This window comes from Tamandua tetradactyla, chromosome 13 (assembly GCF_023851605.1).
Source record: "Tamandua tetradactyla isolate mTamTet1 chromosome 13, mTamTet1.pri, whole genome shotgun sequence".
NCBI lineage: Eukaryota > Metazoa > Chordata > Mammalia > Pilosa > Myrmecophagidae > Tamandua > Tamandua tetradactyla.
The window spans coordinates 44,429,989-44,451,714 of NC_135339.1; the positions used below are offsets into that span (position 1 = coordinate 44,429,989).

The 21,726-nt window shown below is 38.1% G+C and overlaps 1 protein-coding gene across 3 annotated transcripts in view; it reads right to left on the reverse strand.

Annotated features, from left to right (window-relative positions):
• Positions 1–6,662: 6,662 nt before the first annotated feature.
• The window catches only part of MBL2 (mannose binding lectin 2), a 33,523-nt gene continuing 18,459 nt past the window's right edge, over positions 6,663–21,726 (reverse strand). For 2 of the 3 annotated variants that reach the window (XM_077125291.1, XM_077125293.1), the window contains exons 2-5: positions 10,924–11,116; positions 10,405–10,521; positions 8,176–8,238; positions 6,663–7,496 (exon numbers count right to left, since the gene is read on the reverse strand). In XM_077125291.1, coding sequence (XP_076981406.1) covers positions 7,123–7,496; positions 8,176–8,238; positions 10,405–10,521; positions 10,924–11,116 — 747 coding nt within the window. In that variant the 3' untranslated portion in view covers positions 6,663–7,122. Of the gene's footprint in view, positions 7,497–8,175; positions 8,239–10,404; positions 10,522–10,923; positions 11,117–12,200; positions 12,327–21,726 lie in introns of those variants that run through there. The other variant, XM_077125290.1, reaches the window with a different exon arrangement.

Genomic DNA, 21,726 nt, shown 5'->3' on the forward strand with positions numbered 1-21,726 from the left:
GCAGCATTACTGATGGTTGCCAAGAAATGGAAACAGCCCAAATGTCATCAACAGATGAGTGGCTACAAAACTTGTGGTATATGCATATGCTGGAATATTACGCAGCTGTAAAACAGAATAAAGTCATGAAGCATGTAACAATGTGGATGAATACTGAGGACATTATGCTGAGTGAAATTAGCCAGAAATAAAGTGACAAATACTTTATGATCTCATGAATATGAACTAACATTAATGAATTAACTCATTTGCTGGGACCTGGCATCATGAGTTTGAGAACACCTTCTTAACCAAAAGGGGGAAGAGAAAAATGAGACAAAATGAAATTTCAGTGGCTAAGAGATTTCAAACATAGTTAAGAGGTCATCCTAGGGGTTATTCTTATGAATTATATAGATATCCCTTTTTAGTTTACGGTTTATTGGAGTGGCTGGAGAGAAGTACCTAAAACTGTTGAGCTGTGTTCCAGTAGCCTTGATTCTTGACAATGATTGTATAATGATATAACTTTTACAGTATGACTGTGTAACTGTGAAAACCTTGTGTCTAATGCTCCTTTTATCCAAGGTATGTACAGATAAGTAAAACATACGGATAATAAATAAAATAAATAATAGAAGGGATAAGGGGTAAAATAAATTGGGTTAAAACACTAGACTGAAATACTATGGTCAATGACAGGGAGGGGTAGGGTATATGGATGTATGATCTGTTTTCTTTTTCTTTCTTTTTCTAGAGTGATGCAAATCTTCTAAAAATGATCATGATAATGAATATAGAACTGTGTGATGATATTTAAGCCATTGATTGTATACCATATATGGACAGTATGTATGTAGAGATTTGCCAATAAAAATATTTAAAAAGAAATCTTCCTAGGAAAAATATATGCCAAGATGCACTTAGGGGTGTATTTATCTAACATAAAGGGGTCATTTTACACAAATTATCTAAGAGAATAGAGGAAGTTAGAACACTTCACACCTCATATTCTGATGCTTGATGCCAAAACCATGTGATCTTTTTATTAGATAAAGAAAAAGCACTTGATAATTTTTAAAACCTCTTCATTATAAAAACTCAGTAAACTTGGAATAGAATAAAAACTTTCTATTCTGATAAGCCTATAATATATTTAATGATGAAATATTAAACATTTCTCCCTGATTTGGGAAAAAGGCAAAAATATGTACACTCAGTATCCTTTTCAAACACCATTGGATATCATGGCTAGTAAAATAAAACCAAATAAATGAATAACTAGTCTAAAGATTTAAAAAAAAAAAGAAGCAGATCTGCCTCTATTCATATATAACAGAATTATATATAGAAGATCCAAAAATATCTAAAAATTTATTGTTTAACCTAAAAATATTACCGAGTAAGAGCTTCATAAATAAGCATCAAAATTAGAAAATCTAAAAGTACACACATTTCTAATAGCATAAAAAATAATTAAATGCCTAAAATTACACATACTCAATATTTAAGCCTGCTACACTGAAAACTATAAAACATTGCTAAGAGATCATTGAAGACTACCTAAATAAAGATACATGTTCATAATTGGAAGATTCAATATTATTAAGATGAAATTCTCCTTTACTTTAGTTTCCTATTTTTTGCTGCAACAAATTATCATACTCTTAGTGGCTTAAAAACAGAAATTTATTGTCTGCCAGTTATGGAGGTCAGAAGTCTAAAATCGAGTTGTTGGCCGAGATGCGTTTCTTCTGCAAGCTTTTGGGATAAATCTGTTTCTTTGCTTTTTTCAGCATCTACACGCTGCCTGCATTCCTTGGCTTGTGACCCCTTCCTTGCATCATGCCATCCTTTTGCTTCTGTTGTCATATATCCTAATACTGACCTTGACCTCCTTGACTCCTTCTGAGGACTCTTGTGATGACATTAGGCCCAGCAGAATAATCCAGGATAATTTCCCCATCTTAAAAATCCTTAACTTAAATCACAAATCACATCTGCAAAGTCCCTTTTATCATGTAAGGCAACATAGTCACAGATTATGGGGATTAAGATGTGGACATCTTGAGGAATGTCCATAGCCACCAATTGATTTACAACAGAACTTTTAATGAAAATTATCCAGCAAATTATAAAGTTTATATTGAAATACAAAGGACCTAAACACTTCTGAAGAAGAACAAAGTTAGAGGATTTATGCTACCACATATTAAGATTTACTATACACCTACAGCAATTAAGGCAATGTGGTATTAGTGGAAGGATAGACTAAAAGAACAGAAAAGAGACTCCAGAAACAAGTCCACATATGCACAGTAACTTTGTTTATGACAAAGGCAGTCTTGTATGTTGGTGAGTGAAAATGGTTGCTTCAATGAATAGTGCTGAGTTGAGTGAATATTCATATGGGAAAAATAATAACCCTTAGCTCCTACCTCAGACCATATAAAGAAATTCAAAATAGATTATAGACTTATAGACTTAAAATAAAATTTCTGGAAGAAAATAGGAAAATATCATGTCTTTGCAAAAAACAAAGATTTCTTCAACATTATAGAAAAGAATTAATCACAAACAATATTTTAAATTGAACTTTATTAAAAATTTTTAAATTGCTCATCAAGACACTGTTAAGAAGTTGAAAAAGCAAGTTACAGAATGAATGAGATATTTACATTACATATATTCAATAGAGGGCTGTTATTCAGTACACATATTTTTAAAACTCCTTCAAATCAAGAAAGAAAAGGAAAACCAATTATGAAATAGGCAGATGCATCAAACCAGTACTTCATGAAAGATGATATTCATATGAACAATAAGCCTATGACAAGGTTCTCATACCATTACTCATTACGAAAATGTAAATTAAATCAGAAGGAAATACCAGTACATCACCAGAATGGTTATAAGTTAAAGGATTGGCAATGCCAAGAATTTATGTAGATACAGAACAATGAGAACACTTTCATACAATACTGCTGCAAATTTAAATGGACATAAAATTTGGGGGAACTGTTTAGAAATATATACATTAAAAATAAACATGTGAACACCCTAAGACCTCGCAGTTCCACTCCTAGAGATATACTCAAGAGAAATTAATTTATACAATACAAAAATACATTTCAAAAATAGTAACAGCTGTTTTATTCATAGTAGCCAACCACTGGAAATAACCCAATCATCCATCAAGAGTTCAATGGATAAATAAGGTTTATAAATAAGGAAGGTTTAACTTCCTTACTCTCTCTAAAATGAATCTATTTGAAATTTGGGGAAATAAACATAAAGACTTCCAATTCAGCATTTATGAGCATCTGCTATGATTCAGGTAAGACTTTGTAAGTTTTGGGGTATCAGAGTCAAGGTTCTTTGTGAGTATGTGTGTATTTGGGGATGGTGATGAATAATCTATGTGAGAGGTCTCATCCTGTAGAGGGCTCTGTGATCCAAGAATGTGCGATATCATGATAGTACAAGGTCCATTTCCAACTGATAATACCAATGTTTCATCCTAACTTATTTCATCAAATCCCATCCACTCTCAAACTTCCCTTATGTCTAATAGATACTGTGCTGGTTTGAAATGATGTATGTATCCTAGAAAAACCATGTTTTAATCAAAATTCCATTTCATAGAGGCAGAATAATCCATATTCAATGCTGTAAATTAGATCATCTCCCTGGAGATGCAACCTAATCAAGAGTGGTTGTTAAACTGGATTAGGGGAGATGTGTCTCTACCCATTTGGGTGGGTCTTGATTGGTTTACTGGAGTCCTATAAAAGAGGAAACATTTTGGAGAATGAGAGATTCGGAGAGAGCAGAGCAGAACAACACAGCCAAGAAAAGCAGAGTCCACTAGCCAGTGATCTTTGGAAATGAAGAAGGAAAATGCCTTCTGGGGAGCTTCATGAAACAGGAAGCCAGGAGAAGAAGCTAGCAGATGATGCCGTGTTCACCATGTGTCCTTCCAGATGAGAGAAAAATGCTGACTGTTTTCGCCATGTGCCCTTCCACATGAGAAAAAAACCCTGAACTTCATCAACCTTCTTGAACCAAGGTATCTTTCCCTGGATGCCTTAGATTGTACATTTCTATAGACTTACTTTAATTGGGACATTTTCTTGGCCTTAGAACTATAAATTAGCAACTTATTAAATTCCCCTTTTTAAAAGTCATTTTGTTTCTGGTATATTGCATTTCAGCAGCTAGCAAACTAGAACAGATACCTTCTAAAGTTCTTTAAGTTATTCTCCATTCAAACTCCTCCAAACCCAGAAGTCATTGTGCTGTCATCAATATAAGAAGACTTGCTAACTTGGTTTCTTTATGTTTCTTTCCTGAACCTGATTCTCGTAAAAGCATGCAATGAACCATCCACACTAAAGAAAGACGCATGGTGGCTTACCCAAAGGCATATATCTTAGTTTTATTGGCAACTCAAGCAAATTTCATGCAATGGTTCAGCTTAAACAATGGGAATTTATTTGCTCATGGTTTTGATGTTAGGAAAAAATTCCTAATCAAGCTATCATAAGGTGATGCTTTTTCCTTGGCAACTGTGGCATTCTGGGACTGACTGCCAGCAATCCTTGGTCCCTAGCTTGTCACATGGCAGTATCTCCTGGTCTCTCCCTTCTCTTCCAGATCCTGTTGATATTTAGCTTCTGGCTGCTCCCTTTATGGCTTTCTCTTTCTCTGAATTTCATTCTACTTATAAAGGACTTCAGTAACAGGCTTAAGGCCCATCCTAATTGAGTTGTGCTGAACCTTAATTAAAGTAACCTCAAAAATGTCCTACAGGGTGGGCCACGGTGGCTCAGCAGGTAAGAATGCTTGCCTGCCAAGCCCGAGGACCTGGGTTCGATTCCCGGTGCCTGCCCATGTAAAAAAAAAAAAAAAAAAAAAAAAATGTCCTACATATAATGGGTTCATACCTCAGAAAGGGATTAAGTTAAAGAACATGTTTTTCTGGGGTACATGCAGCTTCAAACCATTGCAGCATGGCTGAGTGGCTTTAGACCTAAAATGTAGTAGTTAATAGATACTTAGTGATTACTTTATGGCTAGTTCTACTGAATATTTAAAAGTATCATGTTATTCAACTATTTCAAGAATTCTCATGAAATAGGAATGATTATTTTCTCCTGGTTATAGAGGAATGATCAAGACACAGAAAAGTTAAGGTTGCTGAATAATAAGGTTATATACAAAAACTAGTTAAATTTCTATATATAACAAACAAGTAGAAAATAAAGTAATACAGTATTTACAGAATCACCAAAAACAAAGAAATGCTTAATAATAAATCTAACAAGATATGCAAAGCCTCTAAACTAAAAACTTCAAAACTTTGCTGAGAGAAATTTTTAAAATCATAGTTAAATGGAGAAATACACCATGACTGGAGACTACATTAAGTTGTCCATTCTACTTAAATTTACCTATGGGGTCAATACAGTCCCAACTGAAACCTCAGCAGATTTTTGTAGAAACTATGAGCTTTTTCTTTTTTAAAAAGAAAATGAAGGACATGAAAATGACCAAGAAAAGTCAAGGAAATCTTTAGTAGAACAAAGCAGAAGGACCAGATATCAGCTTCTATTACAAATCTGCAGTAACTAAGATTGGGTAGTATTTGGTACAGGAATGGTAAAATGACCAATGGAACCCAATGGAAAGTCCAGAAACAGACCTACACATATACAGTCATCTAATTTGCAAAAAGGCACCACTCCAACTCAATGGGGGAAAAGATGGTATTTCAAACAAATAGTGCTATGGCAAGTGAACATCTACTAGGGGTAGGTAAAAGAGTAAACAAATCTACTAGAAGCAAGCATAGGAGAATATCTTTTGAATAGGCAAAAATTTCTTCTTAAGCAGAATACGAAAGACAGTAATCATGAAAGAATATTGATAAATGTGACTTTGTTAAAATTAAAAATGTCTGTTTCTGAGAAGTCAAACTTGGAGAAAGTCACAAACTGGAAAAATATTTATGATACATATAACAAAAAAGGATTTATAACCAGAATATAAAAGAGAAATTAGTGCCTATGTCTGCCAAAAAAAAAGAGAGTTTCATGAGATTTTTTTTTTCTTAATTGCCCCAAATAGAAAGTAGCCTAAATGTCTATCAGTAGTGTAATGGCTAAACTGTGGTATATTCATACTATGGAATTTTACATGCCAATCAAAATGAAGAAACTACAGCTATACATAACAACATGGTTGAATCTCAAAGACTTAATTGTGAGTGAAAGAAGCAAGATGTACAAGAGTGCATACAGGGTGATTCTATTTATATGAAGTATATATACAGGCAAAGTTAATGTTTAGTAATGGAGGTCATAATAGTAATTAACTTTGGCAATATCAACTAGGAGGGTCATGACAGGACTTCTAGGATGCTGGAAATGTTCTTTATCTTGATCTGGAAGGTGGTTACATGGGTGTGTGCCTATGTAAGAATTCATTTATCTGTTTACTTGAGATTTATGCTCTTTATGTAGTTTAATAGCTCATTAAAAGTAAAATGCAGTTTAGGGAGAAGCTACAAAATACAGCCTCTTAGTACTTGAGACTGGCTGAAGAGCTATGGAATTAGGCTGGGATGTTATTAGGGGATCTCTCTACTCAAAGAGAAAGGAAGACTCAACAGAGCACAGGTATTTGGAGTAATCAGAAAAACAAACCATTTTATTTTTACATCTCAACAAATTAACACTACTCGCAAAAAGAGTTATAACCTAATTAATTGATGTTTTAGTGTAAGGCACTTAAAAGGGTCTGGTTTATACTAAATATTAAAACATATTTTAGTATCACTACTCCTGCTATTACTACTAATCATAACAATGATTGGTTATTGCTGTTGTGTTGTTAGTATTATTATTAGTGATTGTGGTTGAGCTAGAAACTCTCATTGTACTGCTGTTGGCCTCTTCTCACTTCTTACTTCCATGCACCACAGGTTAAGTCATTCTCTTCATTTTCTCTGATTCCCCATCCTCACAAAGGAAGGACTCAACACTGGGCATGGGGAAATCGGTACAGATTTATCTTCCAAAGATGACTCTGGGACAACCGGGGATAGCAGAGGGACAAGGAAGTCCTGAGGGCCATGCGCCCTCAGGCAGGGAACTCGCAGACGGCTATGAAGGAGTCGGAGCAGGTGATGTCATTCCATTTGCCATCCTTCAGCATTACAACACACTGTTCCCCAGAGTTAGCGTTGTTGGGTTCACCTCTATTCCAGTTTTGATAGGTCTGCCTTATTCCCATCAGATCTACAAACTCGCCTTCCTTTGCCTCATCTGTTATGCCGAGGAAGGCCTCTTCCTTGGCCACACTGTGGATGGCTGCGTTCTCTGCTGCATTCTTGGGGGTGGCCACAGAGGCCTGGAATCGGGCGCACAGAGCCTTTACTCTGTCAAAGGTCATCTTTTCACCAAAGGACAAAAAAAGCTTCTTCCCAACCTTTCTGCCCAAGGAGAAAGTCACCCCTGCAATGTGAAGAAGTGGGGATATTGGCAGTCTTTAAGCCCAGTCCAAGGTACTTCCCTGGGAAGAGGCCTCTAAAATAGGGTTCTAGGTAAAATACAGTCATACAGTCAAATTGGAATTTCAAATAAACAGTAAATCTTTTTTTTTTATAAATATATACTATGCAATATTTGGCAACTCCTACTCTGGAAAGTGAGACAGGCACACAGGTCCTTGACCTCTAGGATCAAAATTCTAGAAGGCTGAATTCTTCTCCAATATTAACTTGAGATTCAAGTAAAATATCTTAGAATATTTGCCTCCGGCTTGGCCAGGAAGGTACGGAAGGAAAAGGTTAGGTAGGCCCCACAGACAGGTCTGGACACCAGCATAATGAAGGGGCATCGGCCCCTTTTTCAGTGGCTGAGACCAGGAGGACAGGATCAGGCCTTTGGACTCAAACTGACATCAGTGCATAAAGCTCTGCCCTTGGCTCTTGTTAGTTCTCTGCATTAGAGACGTTTAATTAATCTCTCATTTCCTCCATTTCCACTAAAAGGGTTGTTGTGAGGATTTCATGAGATCAAATGTGAAAAATCCCAAACCAAATACTAGAAAAGTATATACATTCAAAAATATTTGTTGCCTGTCATCTTTTCCAAACTGAAAACTTACTAAAGAGTCAAAAAGAAAACTTACAGTTTTTGATGCGCTCCACTTCTGATCGCAAAGATTCTATTTCTGAAGCAGCCAGGACACTATCTAGAATATTAAAACAGAGTGAAGGAGCATTGTAGAAAAGGGGTCCCAGGACTCTGACTCTCAGGGGGTGAGAATCCCTTCCAAACTAAAAAAAATTAGCTTTTTTAACATCAATACTTGCTTATTGAAGGAAAATGAAAAGTAGAGAGGCCAAAAAAAAAAAAAAAAAAGAAAAGAAAACTATCTTTCATTCCACCCAGCCCAAAACATCATAATCTTTTGAATGTAGTTAAAGACACTTTGTGCACAATTCTCACCCACCTGACCATGCATGCACACACGCTCCCTGAGTACTTAGCATGACAGTACCATTTTCTTTCAGGTGAATTACTCTATCAAGGTGGAACATAAATCTCTTGGAGAATTATTATAGCCTGATGAATATTGACTAAAAATGTTGTAGACTTTTGTCTTTGGGGAGGTTTTATTTTTGTTCTGCTTGGGTTCTGTTTTTGTTTTTCCCTGAGTTTGTTCTGTTTAACAGGTAGTGCAAGATTTTTGTTAGTTGCCTGTTACCAAAGGAGGTTGGGGAGGCAGGCGTGAGACAAGCCGTGTATAGTAGGTAGCGAAAATGGGCTCAACGTGCTGCAACTCATCTCATTAAGAAATCAAGTGTACTTCCCCACTTCTTGAGTCTGGACTGACTTTGTGACTTGTTCTGACCAACAGAATGTGGCAGAAAGGACACTAAGTGTTCTGAGACTTCAGGAGGCTTTGCAGCTTCTGTTCCTTGTATCCTTGGGACCCTTGTACTCACCACCATGTGAACAATCCTGGGCTAGCCTGCTGAATGATATGGGACCCACGGTCCAATTAGCATCTGTGCTGGTTTGAAATAATGCATGTACCCTAGAAAAGCCATGTTTTAGTCCCAATTCCATTTCATAAAGGCAGAATAATCCCTATTCAATACTGTATGCTTGTAACTGTAATCAGATCATCTCCCTGGATATGTGATTTAATCAAGAGTGATTGTTAAACTGGATTAGGTGATGACATGTCTCCACCCATTTAGGTGGGTCTTGATAAGTTTCTGAAGTCCTATTAAAGAGGAAACATTTTGGAGAATGGGAGATTCAGAGAGAGCAGAGAATGCTGCAGCAGCATGAAGCAGAGAGTCCATCAGCTAGTGCTTTGGAGGTGAAGAAAGAAGATGCCTCCTTCTTCATGGGGAGCTTCATGAAACAGGCAGTCAGGAGAGAAAGCTAACAGATGATGCTGTGCTTGCCATGTGCCCTTCCAGCTGAGGGAGAAACCGTGACTGTGTTTGCCACGTACCTTCTCACTTGAGAGAGAAACCCTGAACTTCATTGGCCTTCTTGAACCAAGGTATCTTTCCCTGGATGCCTTAGATTGGACATTTCTATAGACTTGCTTTAATTGGGACATTTTCTCAGCCTTAGAACTTTAAACTTGCAACTTATTAAATTCCCATTTTTAAAAGCCATGGTGTTTCTGGTATATTGCATTCTGGCAGCCAGCAAACTAGAATACCATCATCACTCCAGATGTTGGACAACCAAACAGCGGTCAGACCTGTGAGTCAGGCCATTGGCCACTAGCTGACCACAGACACATGAGTGAGTCCAACTGAGACCAGCAAAAAAACCACTTGGCTATGTCCAGCACAAATTGCTGGCCCACAGAATTGTGGTTATTGTCAGTCACTAAGCTTTGGCTTGTTATGCACTAAATGATAATTAACATATCAAGTATGTACATAACAATAGTACATAATAAGTATATCATACAAGTATATAACAAGCACAATAAAAGTACATAACAAGTATTACTGTTATTGTGAAGATAGACTTAAGTCTTACACCAAGATAGCCTTCTACTCATTCTTGGATCAGAACCTTGCACTGGACTGTTTCCACTGAAGGAGAGCCAGGGCCCATCTCCTGCAGGGGGCCTGGTAAGACAGTAGTCATGTAGGATTTGTAAGGCTATACTCAGTCATTAGTAAGAATCCATTTTGCCTTTAAACAATCTTGAGAAGGCTGAGAGTGCTAGGTCAGGAAGGAAAGTGCAACATCTTTCAGTGAGGCAGCAGGAAGTGCTCATCCAATGAGGCTCAGGGTGACCTATTCCCAGTACTCAAGGTCCCAGAACCCTGGGTGCCCTCAGCCCAGACCTTGCTGGGATGAGTTCAGAGCTCCTTACCTGGACTGACTCCAGGGTCTCCTTTTTGGCCCTTTGCTCCTGATAACCCTAGAGGCCCTGGGATTCCTGAAGGCCCCACTTTTCCAGGAGGGCCCTGCAAGCCTCTGAGCCCTTGGCCTGTTGGAGGACAAAGGAAATGAGACTCAGCATCCGTGCTCTTGTTTTTACTCCATACACTTGATGTCCAATCCCTTCCCAAGAGAAAGGATACATTGTTTCCTGCGCCAAACTTTCTAAATGACTGCTTCCATCATGATAGAGGTGACCAAGAGAAGAAATATCCTCCTGGGATGGCCCGCTCTGAGGACACCTTCCTTTGGGCAGTGAGGACAATGATAAGTCTCCAACACTTGTGTGAAGGCCTGGGATGCCACATGGCCAGTGCCATACATACGTTCAGAATTATAACAAGTAATAGTGAGAACATGATCTGCTTAAATAGGATATTACTCCCCTCAAATCTCCTGACCATTTTGTCTGGAAGGTAAATAATCACAAAGACAGTGCAGCCCCCTGTACCTGGTTCTCCCTTTTCTCCTTTGGTGCCATCACGCCCATCTCTGCCTGGGAGGCCGTTGTTGCCTGGGGAACCGCAGGCAACCACAGGGCAGGTCTTTGGGACATTTTCACAGATTTCTGTTTCTGAACAGGATGCTGTCACCACACTCAGGAGAAGGAAAGGGAGAGAGAGAAACAGGGACATTGTCTTCATCTGGGTTTGGGGAAAGAAAAAGAAGATAATTTGTCTTGTTCAACAATGCAGATTTCCCAAACATGTGCTCTTTCCTGCAACCTGTAATGGGCACAGGGGATGTAGAGACAGATGACACCAGACGGGGAAGATGAGTAAGTAAAAATTCCTGCGGTATTGTTTGAATATTACATTTAACAAAGGGAGGTTCAACAACATGCAGAGGGGGCCCCATTGAGCCCGGTCAGTGGTGCCTAGGCCTCTGGTGCTATCCCTGGAAGGCTTGAGGATACTTCCTGTGCCCATGAGAGCAAATGGATACACACTGCCAGCTCCCTTGTGCCTCCTGTCTTGAAAAATGCGAGTGAACAAAGATGCAGGTGTCTATAGGAGTGGCCTCTTGCCCCACATTTCCTGTTTCTGCCCATCTGCCACTTGCTTTCCACCCCCGTATCTGGGCTGTCCCATCCTTCTCCATTAGTGGCAGGCACTAACCTGCGGGCTGTTGACCAAGAAAGAAAGGGTCCAAGCTCTGGCCTCAGATCAAGCCATCTACTAATCACCTTGCCCAGTCCATAGTTAACTTGAGTTTGCTTCCTTTTGATGTCTTGCTTCCCACAGCATGAGAGGTTTGCCACTAGGAGTATATTTTCAGAAATTTCTCACCACCCTGACCTTGGTGGTATGCTAGATCCCTCTCTAACTTCTGGAAGCAATTTCCTGTGTTCTGCGAGTCAAAACCACTAGCAACTAGACCACTTGCCTTGACTCCCTTTCCAATTTCTCTCTCAAAGTTTCACCTCTCCTTTAAAGCTTCTCTCCAATTTTCACTCCCTGGGAAACTTCAGTAGCCCAGCCCCATGGGTTCAACCTTCCCTGGTTTCTTTTGAAAACAAAGGCACAGCATAATTTGCAAATGGTCAGATGGATCCAGCAACATTACAAGTGGCCCAGCATAAGCAGAAAAAGAGGTAACCCATGGCTCTTCTCTGTTATCCAATTCGTCCCCACCTCCAGGAAGCCTCCTCCAAGTCCCCTGGGCCAAATTAAGGCACCAGATTCTTGGTCAGGATCCCTGTTTCATTCACCAGCATGACTGACTTACAGGGCTTCTGCAGCAGAGGCAAGCATCAACAGAGAAGCTGACCCTTCAACTGGAGCTCTGGCAGATGCATCAGGGTGACAGAGGAGACTGGACACAGTAATGTAGGGTCCAATCAGTTTGGTAAACAAGGATCGTGCTGGCTTGGCCTTAAGCAGCAGATTAATAAATAACTCTTCTTAGGGCTGCACTAATTTCTTTTTAGGAGCATTCCCCAGGGGTATCCTGCTCAGTACTAGGTGGCTGTCTGCTTGAATACCACACAATTCCTCTTTCAGTTACCACCCATATTGGCAATTCCTATTGCTGAACCATAGTAAATAGATATACAGGGATGGCCATGTTGATATCTTTGTGTAGATATTCACAAATGCACATACAAATCCATGCACATACTATATTTATACATGCACATGTGTGCACACATACACACGCATCCATGAAGGCACAGCAGACCCCTTGCTGCTTTAAAACACCAAACCACTCCTGCCTCAGGCTTACACTTGATGTTCTCCCTGCGTGGACCTTCTCTCCCTGTGCACTGTTGGCAGACTCTTTCTCTTCTACTCAAATACTCTTCTCCCAGAGAAACCTGTCTTTATCATGTAATCTAAAATAAGCCCACCTAGCTGCTCCCTATCCACTTAGTTTATTTTATTTCTTACACTATATGATATATCCTGGCTGTTTATTTTTTGTACTTATTTATTTACTGCCTCTGAGCTTTAGAATGAAAGCTCTATGAGTGTGGAACTGTAAGTGTTTGGTTCCCTACATCTGTATCTTTCTTTTCTTTCTCCTCATGAACACAACCAGGAATGTAGAATACTGATTAAATTATATTGATCCCCTTGAGTAAACAAACTTTGTGGGTACACATGTGCATGTGCAAAAACACACAAACAATTCCCATCTCGCCAAAGCCATTGATTAAAGTTGAGCTGTAACATCCCTCCCTGAGGTAAATACAACCCATCTGCTTCCTGAGATTTGTGCAGTCTCCCAACCTCCCAGTCCTCCCGATATGAGACAATGCTTTCCCCACAGTCCTACAACCACCAGCAATTTGTAATAGACGGCCTAGGTGGCTGGATAATCCTGGCTGCTACAACCTCCTCTTCTCCAGCACACTTTCTCAGGAAAGCTTTCCCTGGAGCTCCCAGGTGATAATTCACGTATGCAACGCCTCCCTAGTAAGTGAACTTCTTCAGGGAAGGAGATGTGTCTGAGTCAGTTCCTTGGCCCCAGGCTAAGCCTGGAGAGAACACACAGGGGAGGTCTGGGCAGAACAGGAAGGAAGCCCACTCTCCTTCAGAAGAAGGCATACGGTAACGATGCATACGCCAGGGCTATCAATGCTGCCTCCAGGTCGGAGTTTCTACAAGTGCCTAGAGTGTCTCTTGGATTTTCATTTCGTTCATCTGTTCAAGTGAATTCTCTGAATCTCTGGAATAGTCGTGTATTTATGCCTTCCCTGCATTTTCCGTGACACGTGAGCACACACACCCACGTGACCTCCTTGGACTTGCAAAATAACTTGAGTTGTGTGCCCTTTATCTGTGGACTAGGTAGGGGTGGGCAGCTTTTTTGGTCTCTGTTTTAAGATTAGAGCTTTGCTTTCCCCATGTATGTTCACTTGTATATCCGTGTATCTGGCCCTCCTACTGATGCCCCATTAGACTCTATTCAGTACGAACAAGGTCTCTGAGAACCCTCTAAAAGTGTGACACCTGTTACCATCAACTCCAACTTTGAAGGAGTTGCAACACAGGACACAGATGACTTTCAATCTGTCGAATAGGATGATCTTCTAGAATGGTTGGATGCCTTGCCTACGCAAATACTGCAACATGCCTGCCTCAGTGTGGGTCTAGCAAAGGGCAGGTGAAGTATGTCCAGTGATATGGGGAAGGGGTAGGAGGGAAACCTCTATGTGGTCCGAGCTATGAAGCCAGCTATTTGGAGGTGCTTCAAACCTACCTTCCCTTTATTCCCTTCTTGGGAGTTAAAGTATGTCATTTGATCTTATTTTGTGGCTCTGAATACTGGAACAGTGTCTAAAATGTTGAGGACAAGACTAATGAATAAATGAGTCTGTAATCCCAGGATCACTGGTGGGGAACTGGTTAAAAATGGTCCAAGGTTCTGGTTCCAGTCAAGATGGAGTGGGCACACTCCACCCTATTTCTTACACTAATTACAACTAAAAACCTTGGAATACACACACGGATTAACTATCAAAAGACTCTGAAAGATGGAGAATAGAAATCTGCCTAACTAGGGACCTTAAGACTCAAGCAATGACTCATAAGTAGGTTCCCTGTTCTGTATTTGTTTGTTTTTGCATCCTATATATCCTGGATAGAGTGCTAAAAATCCTGCAACCAAGAATTGCCTTCAAGCAGAAAAGACTGAAAAGTTCCAAGAAAAGACCCCTCTCTCCAACCATAGGACAGAGAAGCTGGTGGCCTCACAAATCAGAATTCTTTTGATTACTTTAGAAAAACGCTACAAAAAAAAGTGTTGCCACTCCCATCTCCCGCTGTATGGTGGCTGCAGAGCCCTGACAACTAAACTTGTCCTGTACTAATGCCAGGAGAGGCAGCACACCTCGCCCTTCAAGCTAGAGAATAGGGGGAAGACTGCAAAATGGAGGGAGCTATTCTTTACTCTATTAATAAAGTCTAGGGCACACTGCCAAGTGGCCCAAATATGACTATAGCATAGGGGGTGGAGGGTAAAGTAACCTATTTGGTGGTAATCTTCTACATTGTACTAAGTGGTAAATGCTGACAGTAAAAGACTTTGCTAATTTAATAATTTTGTTTACTGTAATCACTAGAGTGACTATTAAAATATTTCCAGTAAGGAGATCTGCTGGAAAATATAACTGAATTTGGAATACTAAAAACAGTTCAATTCATTCACATTTAAGCAGGAAAAGGAAAAGAGGAACAAAAAAGCAGAGAGAACAAAAAGAAAAATAATAAAATGGCATAGATAAGTCCAAAGATATCAATAATTATATTAAAGGTAAATGGTCTAAACATGGTAAAACATGAGATTGTCAAAATGGATCACGATCATAAAACAAAACAAACAGCTTATGACCAAACTATACAGAAAAATTTCTACAGGAAATTTACTTCAAATATAATGATATAGGGAGGTTAAAAGGAAAACCGTAATCAAAAGAAAGTTGGGGTGTCTATATTACTATGAAAGAAAATAGACCTCAGAGCAAAGAAAATTACCTGAAACAAAGAGACATTACATAATTATAAAGGGGCAGTTTACCAAGAATATATAATAATCCGAAATGTGTATGTATCAAGCAAGAGATCTTTAAAATACATGAAGCAAAAACCTACAGATCTGAAAGCAAAAACCTACAGATCTGAAAGCAAAAATAAATCCACAATTATAGTTGGAGACTTCAAAATTGGTCCCTTTTCACCAATATATCATGTAGCATCAGTGAAACCATAAAAAATTCAAAGGAATTGAAATAATACAAAGTAGATTATCTGGCCACATGGAATTAATTAAAAATAAATAACAAATAGTTAAAAGGAAAATCCCCAAACACTAGAAATAAAACAAAACAATTCCAAATAGTCCATGGGTCAAATAGGAAGTCTCAACAAAAATGAAAGAACATATTGAACTGAATGAAAATAAAAATACAATTATCAAGATATGTGGCTGTAGCTAAAGCAGTGCTTGGAGAGAAATACATACCACTAAATGCTCATATTAGAAAAGAAGGAAAGGTCTCAAATGAATAATTTAAGCTTCTACCTCAAATAAAAAAAAAAAAAAAAAGAACTGTTGAGGAAAATATACCCAGTGTGAACAAAGGGAAGGAAATAAGATAACAGCAGAATTCATCGAAATTGAAAACATAAAAATAGTAAAGACAATAAATGTAATCAAAATGGATTATTTTAAAAGATTGTGAAATAAGGTAAACCTGAACACCCCCCTCCTAAAAAAAAATAGACTTAAACTGACTGACAAAAATATGAGAGAGAAAATTCACATAACCAATAACCGGAATGAAAAACGGGGATATCACTATAGACTCTGTAGACATTAAGTAAAAAATAAAGCAATATTATGAACAACTCTACACACTGAAATTCAACAACTTTGATGAAGTGGAAACATTCTTTGAGACTAGTGAATTGAATAATATGAAGAACTTTATAACAAATAGATTACATTAGAACTAAAAAATTCCAAAAAAAAAAAAAAGCCCCATGTCCAGATTCTTTAACTGATGAATTCCACCACATATTTAAAGGTGAAATAGCAATTCTCTGCAATATCTTCAAGAGAATAGAAGAAGCCCAACTCATTTCTGAGGCCAGATCTCAAAGTCAAAGGGGATATTTCAAGAATAGAAAATATCATAGCAATATTCTTCACAAACATATATACAATATCATTGAAAAATATTAGCAAGTTCATTCTTATAATATGGAAAAAGTATAATATGTTGAACCTCACTGGAGTTTATCCCAAGAATGCAAGACTGGCTTAACATTAAAAAATCATTAATCTACCATATTAACAGTTTGTAGAAAAAATGCATAATCATAACAATTGTTGCAGAAAAAGCATATGACAAACTTAACATTCATTCATGATTAAAATGTTTTGTGTTTAACATTTTTTTTGGCATGGGCATGCTCCAGGAATTGAACGCAAGACTTCTGCCACTGAGCCACTGCGGCACTGCCCAGAGGACTTTTTTTTTTTTTTTTTTTTTTGCATGGGCAGGCTCTAGGAAATCATGATTAAAATATTTTTTAAAGGATGCAATAAAAGGAAAATTCCTCAATCTGATAAAGAGCATCTAAAAAAAATTTATAGCTAACATCATACTTAATGTCAAATGACAGACTGAATGCCTTTCTCTAAAGGCAAGACATGATGTCTGTTTTCAGGTCTTCTATCAAAAATAGTACTGGAAGTCCTAGCCAGTGCAATAAGGCAAGAAAAGGAAATAAAATCATATAGAAAGAAGAAAAAGAGCTGTCTTTATTTTAAAAGATGACATGTAGATTCTCAAGGAGTCTACAAAATAATTTCCAAGATTAGCAAAGTTGCAAGACTCAAGGTCAACACACTAAAACAAACCACATTTCTATATACTACCAATGAATAATTGGAAACCAAAATGAAAACTACTATACCAACTACTAAAGTGCCAAACAAATAAATACTTAGGTATAAATTTAACAAAACATGGACAGGACCTGTATGCTGAAAACTACAAAATGCTAATGAAAGAAATCAAAGAGATAAAGTCTATATAGCCTCATAAAGTGTTCATGGATGGAAAGATTTAACATAGCAGATATGCCAATTCTCCCTAATTTGATCAGTAGTTTTAATACAACTGAAATCAAAATCTCAGCCAGAATAATTTTGTACATAAAGGCAAGCAGAATACCAGGACAACTAAAAACAATTTTGGCAAAGAGAATGAAATGGTAGCAATAACACTCCTCAATTTAAAAACTTATTATGTAATTATAGTGATTTAAGTGAAGGCACAGACACATCAATCTGTGAAACAGGATAGAGTTCATAAATCAATTATCCAAGTATGGTCAACTGATTTTTTGACAAAAGAGAAAAGGCAATTCAATGGAGACATTATAATCTTTTCAACATATGATATTGAAACAATTAGACATTCATATAACAAAAAAAGAAAGAAAACAACAAAAAAGAATCTAACCTAAACCTCATACCTTATAGAAAAAATTAATTTTAAATGTATCATAAATGTAAATATAAAAGGTAAAATGATAAAACTTTTAGAAGAAAATATGTAAGAAATTCTTCATAGGATTAGGAGATGATTTCTTAGCTATGACACCAAAAGCACAATAAATAAAATAAAATTTAGAAATTGGACTTCATTAAAATTAACGCTCCACTAAAGACACTGCTAAGAGAATGAAAAGATAAGTCATAGACTATGGTAAAAGATTTGCAAATCTCCTAACCAATGAAGGGCTTGTGTATATAATATATAAAGAACTCTGTAAATTCAAAAGTAAGAAAACCATCCCATGAAAAACTGGAGGAAAAAATTTTGAACAGACTTTTTGCCATAAAGCATCTTAAGAGTGACAAATAAACATATGAAAAGATGTTTAACATTATTAGCCATAAGGAATATGGACGTTAAAGTCATTTTTAAGTTAAAACCCTATTAGAATGTCTAAAATAAACATAATAATAATGAAAATACCAAGTACTGGGAGGATGAAGAAAAACTTGATTTCTCCTTCACTGCTGGTAGTATGTAAAATGGTACCACCACTCTGGAAAACAGATGTCAGTTTCTTATAAATTTACACTTACCATATCACCCAGCAATTTACTTCTGGTTTTTACCATAGATAAAAGAAAATCTGTACATCTCCTGGTTAAAATGAAAAAATGCTGCAAAATATTGTTCATGGAAGCTACATTTTTAATAGCCAAGAATACTGGGAATAACGTAATTGTCCTTCAGTAAGTGAGTGGATAAAATAAATGGTGGTACATGCATACAATGGAATAGTCAGGAACCAAAAAATGGAACAAAAAAATTGCACAGACCATGCAAAAATTTAGATGAATCTCAAGGGCATTATTGTGAATAAAAGAAATCTAATCTCAAAAGTTTACATACTGATTCTTTTTCTGTAACATTCTTGAAATGACAAAATGACAGTGATAGAGAGCAGATCAGTAGTTGGCAGGAATTAGGTTTGTAGAGAGGGTATGACTATAAAGCTGTAACATGGGGAAGTTCATTGGGTGTGATGGAAGAGTTTTGTATCTTGATTGTGATGCCTATAAAAACCTATGATTGTGATAAAACGTCACACGCTTATACACCAAGAAAATAAATTGCAGTTAAAAACTAGGTAAATCAAAATAATACCTGTAATTTAGTTAATAGTATTGCCCAAATATCCATTTTCTTGTTTTGATACTTGAACTATGGTGTGCTGGTTTGAAAGGGTATATGCCCCCTAAGAAAAGCCATGTTTTAATATAAATCCCATTTCTTAAAGGTAGAATAATCTCTATTCAATACTGTATATTTGAAACTGTAATGAAATCATCTCCCTGGTTGATGAGATTTAGTTAAGAACGGTTGTTAAACTGGATTAGGGGATGACATGTCTCCACCCATATGGGTGGGTCTTGATTGGTTTACTGGAATCCTATAAAAGAGGAAATATTTTGGAGAATGAGAGACTCAGAGAGGGCAGAGAATGCTGCAACACTACAAAGCAGAGAGTCCACCAGCCAGCGACCTTTGGAGATGAAGAAGGAAAATGCCTCCCGGGGAGCTTCATGAAACCAGAAGCCAGGAGAGTAAGCTAGCAGATGACGCCGTGTCTGCCATGTGCCCTTCCAGCTGAGAGAGAAGCCCTGACTGCGTTCGCCATGTGCCTTTCCAGATGAGAGAGAAACCCTGAACTTCATCGGCCTTCTTGAACCACGGTATCTTTCCCCGGATGCCTTTGATTGGACATTTCTATAGACTTGTTTTAATTGGGACATTTTCTCGGCCTTAGATCTGTAAACAAGCAACTCATTAAATTCCCCTTGTTAAAAGCCATTCCGTTTCTGGTATATTGCATTCTGGCAGCTAGCAAACCAGAACATATGGTTACTTATGATGTTATCACTGGAGAATGCTGAGTGAAGGATACATGGCAAGTTTCCTTTACTAAAATTATTTCAAAAGAAAAGTTTCCAAAAAGAGACTCTAGGAAGTTGTGTGAATTCCAAAGACTATACCTTCTTCTGAGCTTTTTCCAAGTATTACAAGGTGAATAAACTGTGTAACTGTTTGAAAATAAGAAAAGGAGACTAGGTTCTCACTGATAATACTATTCAGTCTAACTGAGTTTACAGTGTAAGATCCAGGCAATGATAGATGAGGCAGGGGCAGCTGACAATAGGACTTGTATACTGTGTAATGACTTTGTGACAGAAAGAATTCCAAGAGAAGAAAGCTGATCAGATTTGAATTTTGAAAAGCATATCTGGCTATTGTATGGAGAAATTAGAAATGAGCTAAATTGGAGAAAAGCAGACCTACAAGGAAACAGTTACTGTTATCTAAGTGGCAGATGGTAGAACAGGATTAGGTAATGGCAGCTGGATCAAGGAGATAGATAAACACATTTGGGAAATATTTAGGAAGTATAAATGATGAGGCTTGGGAGTTGGTAGGATGTGAAGTGGTAAGCAAGAAGGAGGAATTTTGACAGACAATTTCTGGCTTTGAAATCTGGGTGTCATTCAACTGAGACAGGAAACAGATGAAGGAAAAGCAATTGTGGGAAGGGAAGATAATGAGTTCTGCATTTGAGGGTTAATGGCTTGTTGCATGTACAACTGGCCAATGGGGACAATCTAGGAAGGATGGAACAATACCGCTGTGAAGCATGATTCATTCAATTCTGAATCATATTTTTAATAGAGCTATCAAAAGATGCAATGCTAGTTTATGATGGTGAGTGAGCCCCTGTCACGGAAGTTTCACACAGAGGTTTCAAAGCAATGTGCTGGGGGTATTGAAAAGGCCTCCAAACATCAGAAAGAATGAGGATGAGATGACCCTCTAGGTTCTTCCAACAAGACAGCCCTTGGCTTGTATATTACTGATTTCATTACTGTCTGTTGACCTATCCTTTGTGCCTGGACAATATCCAGAGTGGTACAGAGCCACAGGCCTAAAGCAAATGATGGAAACCAGGAGGGTGAGGTCCTGTAAATGGCTATTTTTCCTTATTCATTTTTGCTTATGAACCTTTTGAGTATCTGAAAGTAGCATGAGTCTTCTTTTCAACAAAGACAAATATGCACACCTAAAAGATCTTGCAAGAACTATCAGGAAATCCACAAGCTCCTACAGCTCTAGTGTGGACTGGGAGGTAACCATACCTCACAACTGTCTATGTGATGGAGTGTAACCTTGCCTCTGGAATGGCCCTGGTGGCTGGAGGTTGCAGTATAAGGGCGTTTGGACATCCAGACAGCAAGGACTGGCTCCTTTGCCAAAGAAATCAGAATATGTGAGAACCTCAAAGACCCTCTTTAGAAATTCTCCTCTGCCCCTCAGACTCGTCTTCCTCCTGGGACTGCTTCTTTCTAACAGAGTTTCCTGGGCTACAGAACATGGTCATCATCACACATCGGTCTTTGGGGCCAGGGGCTCTCCTTATCAGGGCCCACTCTCTTCCCCTGCTTGGGCTCACCATGAAGGACACAGAGCAGAACCTGGGAAAGGAACCCCTCAGAGAGGCCAAAATCTCCACGAAGAAAGAGCTCACAGTTAAGGTAAGGAGAGAGATACATCCACCACAATGGAAAGATAAGGATCAGTCACACTGGCTTCCTGGGCTATGCACGGAGGCTATGCTTTCAGGGTCTTGTGGCACAGTTGGGATTTCTAGACCGTGGGGAAGGGACTTTAGTGTTACCTCAAACAAATTCCAGG